This window comes from Elgaria multicarinata, chromosome 6 (genome assembly GCF_023053635.1).
Source record: "Elgaria multicarinata webbii isolate HBS135686 ecotype San Diego chromosome 6, rElgMul1.1.pri, whole genome shotgun sequence".
In the NCBI taxonomy this organism is placed as follows: Eukaryota; Metazoa; Chordata; class Lepidosauria; order Squamata; family Anguidae; genus Elgaria; species Elgaria multicarinata.
This window is the reverse complement of record NC_086176.1, coordinates 83,096,663-83,103,911: the sequence shown is the minus strand read 5'-3', so window position 1 is coordinate 83,103,911 and position 7,249 is coordinate 83,096,663. Positions and strand designations below refer to the sequence as shown.

The 7,249-nt window shown below is 40.9% G+C and overlaps 1 protein-coding gene across 2 annotated transcripts; it reads right to left on the bottom strand.

Moving 5' to 3' along the window:
• Positions 1 to 854: 854 nt before the first annotated feature.
• BTF3 (basic transcription factor 3) lies at positions 855 to 7,249 on the bottom strand. Of its 2 annotated transcripts, none has more exons than XM_063127924.1 (6): positions 7,125 to 7,249; positions 6,644 to 6,712; positions 4,912 to 5,025; positions 4,535 to 4,736; positions 2,969 to 3,025; positions 855 to 1,148 (listed from the first exon to the last, which is right to left on the bottom strand). In XM_063127924.1, the coding sequence occupies exons 2-6, from the start codon at positions 6,710 to 6,712 to the stop codon at positions 1,102 to 1,104; spliced, it is 489 nt and encodes a 162-aa protein (XP_062983994.1). In that variant the 5' UTR covers positions 7,125 to 7,249; the 3' UTR covers positions 855 to 1,101. The 2 variants fall into 2 exon arrangements, with proteins under 2 accessions (XP_062983994.1, XP_062983995.1); XM_063127925.1 differs by lacking the exon at positions 7,125 to 7,249 and adding an exon at positions 7,039 to 7,074.

Genomic DNA, 7,249 nt, shown 5'->3' with positions numbered 1-7,249 from the left:
GAGAATATACACATTTTCACATAGAAAGCAATATGGCAGCGAGAAAATAGCTAACTTGCTCAAAAATATCCACGAAATGGACAGTGCAACCTTTTTAAAACAACATACAACCCAATTGAGTCTCATAAGACTATACATATGTATATTCTAAATGCATATTGTAGGAGTCTTCAAGTTCCTGAACTTAAGATTTTGATGTGATAAGAATGTGTTCTTCCGTCAGCAACCAATTTTGTGGTTGCTTCTGGTGTGATTAGATTATACCCTATTTCTTCGATTCTAAAATGCACTTTTTTCTCCATATAAACATCTCTAAAAATGGGGTGTGTCTTAGGGTTTTTTTTTCCTGTTGGTGGTACTGAAATTAAGTGTGGTCTTACAATTGAAGAAATACGGTAGTTGTTTGACACTGAACTCCTTTTAAATTCTATATAGACATGGACACAAGATTTAGGAGTGAAATAAGGGGCACATACAAAGATCTAGCCCTTCTAAGTCAACATTCAAGCCTTTAACTAAAAGGATACCAAGACCCATTCTTCAAAACCCTAATTGGGCACCTTATGATAATTTGGTTATAATTCTTCAATGATCTGTATTTCATCTGGACTAGATTTGGACCACCATCAATTGACTACTTAGTTGTGAGATTAAATGTACTTCACTTTTGAACTTTGCTTCCACTAATAAGCTGGTAAAAGTATCTGCCACAGCCTGTTCTACAAAACACATGGAATGAACGTAGAAGACATTGGAACAGTAGTAAGTATGTTAACACTTTGTTAACACCCCTTTTACGTGGCTGGTCATTAAGACATCCATTGTTATCTATGTACAAAATACGACTTAAAATATTTGCCTAAACATTTAGTCTTTATTAGCATTTTGACTTAATACTTTTCAATTTTGTGTACTTTCAACCCAGCCGCAATTAAATGCACCGTGCACTAGCAATAACTGAAGAGAGCTGCAATTTGAGGGCATTTCCAAATGTTACAGATCTTACAACTTCTTAAGATCAGTACAAAAATGTAACAAATAAAAGTCACAATATAAAATAGCAGCTCCATATAATTTTCAAGTTTTAATGAAAGTGACAGTTCAGATTGCTTCATTCTTTGAAGCTTCATCAAAGTTCTCCACAAGATCTGAAAAGGAGAGAGTTAACAAGTCAGGCTTTTAAAGTGCAAAGGCTATCACCGTTGCTGCTTAAAAGTTTCTCATGCTAAAATCAATAAGCTTATTTTTAATTCAGAAAATGATCCATCACGGAGCATTAAGCATTAACCTCCCTGAACAGGTGCCCAACTATGCACTTCCACTCATAAAAGGGGCTGTCCTTGATTTTGATAATCCCCCCCCCTTCTTACTGCAGTCTCCATTCCCCCCTTCATATGATGTTCCAAGCTGCCCCAACCTTTAGGAGCAGATTTCCTGGCAGAGCAAGGGGCTGCAGCAGAAAAAGGGAAACAAGAAAGCTCCATCCATGAGCTGGATTCTGCTCTTGGAAGTTAGGACCCAAGCTGATATCCAGAGCTTAAAATGCAGTGTTGTGATAAAGCTGCTGTACTATGAAACACAACACTATCTTAAACAAAAAAAGCCAGTTCTCACACCATGATGACAAATCGCGGGTTAATCAACCCAGGATTTGCTGAGATGTGCATAAGCCGCATCCGCTTCTCATAAATGCCTCGTTTGTAGGTTGAGTGATGTATGAACCTCGATACTCTGGGTTGTTTATGGATTAAACAACCCATAGTTAACCCATGATTTGCTGCCTTGACATGCAAACCAGGTCAATCTGTTATTGCTATGGCCTTATAAAATCTTTAGGCACCAGCCACAGAATTAATGTCGGAATTCTTCTTGTGCTGCCTTGGTTTGCTTCTTATTAATATTGTTACCAAGATGTCTAATGCCTTCTTAATCCCTTGCCTTATTTTGGCAATTTCATATTTCATTAAAAAAATTTCTATGCCACCTTTCAAAACCAAGTTGCTACAAGATGGCTGTGTGAAATACACCAATATCTAAAAATACTTAAAACTAAAAGAGCAGCATAAAACATTTCAGACCAACAATCCAATCTAGGGCCAAACGATATCACAGTTCAAAAACAATTTAAAACAAAGAGCACTATCAGTTTAAAATCCAGCCTACTCTTTAGCCAAAGATGGAATGAACTCAAAAAGTTTAGGGCCTGCCTAAAAGAAAACAAAAGAGGGAGTCAAACAGATCTCTGGAAGGATTTCCAAATATGGGACCATCTCTGAAAGAGGCTCTGTCTCTTGTAACCGACAAACTGATTGATTTTGGGGGCAAGTATGCAAGCAGAGCCCCTGGCAAATCTTAAGGGCCTTACAGGTTCATATGGTGCAGGTGGCCCTTAAAGTAACCAGGTCCCATGACCTTAGGGTTATTGAAGTGGATGACAGTGCCCTGGTTGGTAAACATGTTTACCAACCAGCACACAAAACCAGCACACAAAATTGGGTTTGGAAGAAAATAGGCAGCTAGTACAGCCACTACAGAATTGGTGTGATATGCACTGAATACTTAAAACTACATAAGCATCAGGCCACTGCATTCTGCACTAGCTGAAGTTTCTCAGCAACTGTTAAAGCCAGCTGCACAGGGAGCTCATTACAATAATCAAGTCTGGATGTAACCAAGGCATGAGTAACTAAGGCAAATTCTGCAGTTTGCTGGTTGCCAGGCTAAGCTAATACAAGGCACTCTTAGCCACCATGAGCAACTGTGCTTCTAGATAGCACTGAAAAGCTGCAAACACAGTTTTGCAGAGGGAGTGCAACTCCATCCAGATCAGTTGATTTGCCCATGCAGAGTACCTCCGTCTTGTCTAGATTAAATTTCAGCTTGTTCACCCTCATCCATCTCAAAACACCTTCCAAGCACATGTTTGCATTACTGACGCTAGAGAAGAAATGAAGCCAACTATTCTTACCTGGAACTTCATCATCATCTTCCTCTCCTGTAGCAAGAGGTGCTTTTCCATCCACAGCTGTAACCACAGAAATATTGAGACACAGATGAGATACCTCAAAGTCATATTTTTCAGGAATAGCAGAACTTACAATTAGATACAGTAACAGAAGCTGCAATCCTATACCCACTTACTTGGGAATAACACCCATTGAACTCAATGGGGCATCTGAATAGACATGTATAGGATTGTATTATAAGTAATGTAACTATAGGGTGTTCAACAGAAGCACAATTCACCCAGTAAGTACTAGCTCTAGAATATTGTTCTTACTAATTACCGCATTCCACATAGACAACAGACTTTATATGCAAATTAAAAGTAGATAATAACCCCAAAACTACACCTGACAAATTAAGAAACAAGCAGCCCAAATTCAGTTCAAGTAAGAACTCCCTTATCCTTCCCATCATGTTAAGTATAAAGGGGCTTATGATTTCATTCTCATATTTGATCTGTTACTTTTTGGATACATTTCACAACAACTTTTCAAAGAATCCTAGACTGCAAGAGGAAGTAGACAGGGTATATTCATCCATCACTTGCTTTGAAAAGTAACAGCCAAAATGTCTTTGATTGTACATATTCTGCCATGTCTATATGGCACTACTTCATCAATTTAACCAGTGTTAAACTTCTCTCTAGACTTGTTCCACTGTTTTCTTCCTGGTTAAGGAAAACTATGTCTTCTCCTGCTGCCAAACTATATGGGATTTCCTCTGACCCTGAGAAATGAAACACTATCAATGAGGAAGGACCCATTCTCATTTCCCCCCCCCCCCACACCACCACCTTCACACACACCTGGGGAGGGGCAAGGCAGAGAGAAGACATCAGAATAGGCCACACTATCTTGAAACTTTCAGATAAGGGTTCTTTTCCCTGTTCCAAATATTTCATATACACACATTTACTGTTGACCTCTACAACAGACTGAACCCACAATATTGCATCATTCATAAAGGAAATTTGTCAAGATAGCAGTGCAGTGTCATTTCCCCTCAGATAGTATACAGCTACTTAGAGCTCTCCAAGGAAAACTAAGTGACAAATTAAAATTGGTTGTTCCTTTTAGTTAGCAATATAATACTCTTGCAATTAAGAACACTAACATACTATCTGATCTGTAGTTTGATACATTTTTTGCCACTACCCAGAAATCTTTGCTTGCTTCCTAGAGTAAGCACCCTACTTTCCAGTAATTCTAGATGCCTATCCTAGCTTTCTATAGCCTTCTCGGCGTAATTCAAAGTCCTGGGTATGGTCTGAACATTGAACCTGTGTCTTACTTCTCAAAGACAACTGAATCTTTTTACCAGAACACAAAGCCCAGTCTGTGCACTGTGCAAATTACAAGAGCCATGATTATCTCAGTAGTTCTAGCTACAGAGCACACTCCCATGGAAACTCCCAACACCAAAACAGAAATACTGCAAGCCCTATGTCTGGGCTGGCATTTGAGGAGTATGCTTTAAAAAGTGCAAGAATATTAATTCTCAGTTTAATCAGTCTTCAAGTCGTACTTACGTTGTTTGGGTAGAGCCTCTGCTAGTCTCCTCAAACTTGTCAGACTGTCAGCACCAAGCTGGTTTAAGATGCTAGGCAGCATTTCGGTCAGCTGCTTTGTCTCAGCATGGCCTGTGATTGTGAAAGTGTTAGCAGCAAGAGAAGCTTGAACCTTAGGGTTATTGAAGTGGATGACAGTGCCCTGGTTGGTAAACATGTTTACCTGCAAAACAAGATAAGCTATTTGAACAATAACACTCATAGTTATGGTAAACTTTATTTCAATAGCAAATTTCTTATTAAACTTCATTTGCTAAAACCAGCATTTCCTCAAAAACAAAACAAAAAACTCTTTACAAGAGCATTCTGAAACAAATATATATATATATAGGTGCTACCTCTTCAATACCAGAAATGTTATTTACTCCCAGTTTTTTTAAGGAAAACTGAAGCTTCTTGTCATCTGCTGTAGCTGTTCTATGAACCACCTTCTTCTTTCTGCGGGCAGTACCCTATGGATAAAAAGTATAATTTTAAAACCCTGAAAGCCAATGTATCTAAACAGCAAGCAACCCAATCGTATCCCTGGCTGTAGCTAAGTAAAGTTTCTGCTTCTACAGCAAAAGCTAGGCAACGCCACCCCATTCACTGCTAAACAGAAGCGAAACCCATCTTGCCATAATTCCTGCCAACAACAATTAGTGGAAGAGAGACATGTAAGTAGATATTTCTCTGGTATCCTTTGGCAACCACTCATCCCCTGGAAGCAGCCAAAGAAGCTCTAACACAATGGAAGAGAGTTGATTGCTACTTTTTGTTCAGGCTATTAAGAGGCCACAAATGAACAACAGAAGTATATCTAGGGAGATCACTCAGTAAAGTTTTATTGGATAGAGCAGTAATGTTTCTGTAGATGTATCTGCAACACTGAATTAAAATGAAATTTTGATTTTTGTTAAACCTAAATAATACAATTTACTTGTGTGGACGTTTCAGGGACAAACACGCAAAAATTCTGTGTAGAAAAGAGATGCAATTAAGCATAACTACTGCCACACCCTCCAAATATTTCAGTACTGGTAGACTGACTCACATCACACAGTCCAGAGTTACAAGAAATGCAACTCATTGCAATGCCAGGACTGGTTCTTGTGCAATATTTTGCTAGCTAAGCAAGTCTAAACTGTTAAACTTAGGTTAATTGCTGTTAAACCAGAAGTTCATCAGCCACAACAAGATTGTACCTAGTAAATGTTGGGTGTGTGTTTTGTTTATGGCAAACACAAATTTTTATTAATCAAATGTAGCTAACAATATCCATTTACTAATGTATTTTAAGGCACTAGGAACTGCTTTCATTTGAAAGGATAGGCTTGCTTAGCAGCACCTTAAAGTAGCTTGCATGATGAAATCATAGGCTCAGGTATAAAGCATTTCCTTATGCTATGTACGACCTGAAATTCCACTGGCTCCACCTCAATTAAATATAGGCTTCTGACACAAGCTACACGTGATGAAGGTTGCCAGCATTATTACAGAAAAACATATGATGACACATGTATTCTAATACATAGACCATGTTTAAATTTGAAAAAGAAGAATCCCATTTAGAATGGTGAGGGCTGATGGGAGTTGTAGTGCATACACTCCCCATTCCTGGATTAAACTAAGACACAAAAATTACTCAGAATCACCCAGTCGGCTTCATGAGCATGCAGGCACTTTTATCTGGGTCTCCCTGTTCCTATTCCAACACACCATAACACACTGCCTCATAAGTAATATATCACTCGCTTGCACGAAGGCCTTGGTCCTATGCATGTTTCCTTAAAGAAAGCCTCACTAAAAAGAATGGGATTGAGTAGATATAGGGTTGCGCTACATAGCTCAACTGCAACCTACTCCCGCGTCCCAAATCACTAACTAGATGCTAGTCAGCTCATACAGAAAATGAACTACAGAAAATAATGAAAGCATGAATGCGGTTTTACTAGGTCAAGCACAGAGCAGGCTTATTCGAGTTAATACAGCAGTTGGCAATAACAAGGCCAACGCAAAAAGATGATTTTTGGCGTGGCAAAAAACAAAGCAGCCAAGAGGAGCGACGAAGGTGGAGAAACGCTGCCTTACCTTCCCACCGATGCGCACTTGTGCTTGAAGCTTAGCTAGTTTTTCTTGATTCATGATAATTTCTTTCATCTAAGGAAATAACAGAAAGGGGGTGGTTAGGTCGATAGCGTGGCGGCGTCTCCAAGCCTCCCTGCTCTCCTGGGCCTGAGGGGCTACAGCTTCCCCAGCCAGGAAGGCAACCTCCGTCCCTTGCGGGCTGGCCTCTGGCGGGGCATAAGCCCAGGGCCATCAGCACAAGGCCCACAGGAGGGCAAAAAGTCTGGGGCTGCGTCCTTGAGACGCCGGCGGATTGGAGGAGGAGGACGACGTAAACACCCGGAGCCCGAGGCCCGCTTCCCGGGGGCAGGCACCGGGGTTCCCTCCGCGCCAAGGCCCGAGGCTTCTTCCCGACTCACAGGCCCGCGAAGGCTTCTGCCAGGCACGGCTGCGGCGAGCGGTTTTCCTTCCTCCCTCCCGCCTTCCCTGCGCGACCTCTTTGTACCTTCTCAGGAGGAAGGAGCCCAGTCTGGGCAGGGCAAACAGCAGGAGGCGGCTGAGGGGAGCGCGGAGCCTGGCGGGCGGGCGGGCGCACGCGGAAGAAACCAAGATGGCGGCCGGAAAGGAAAA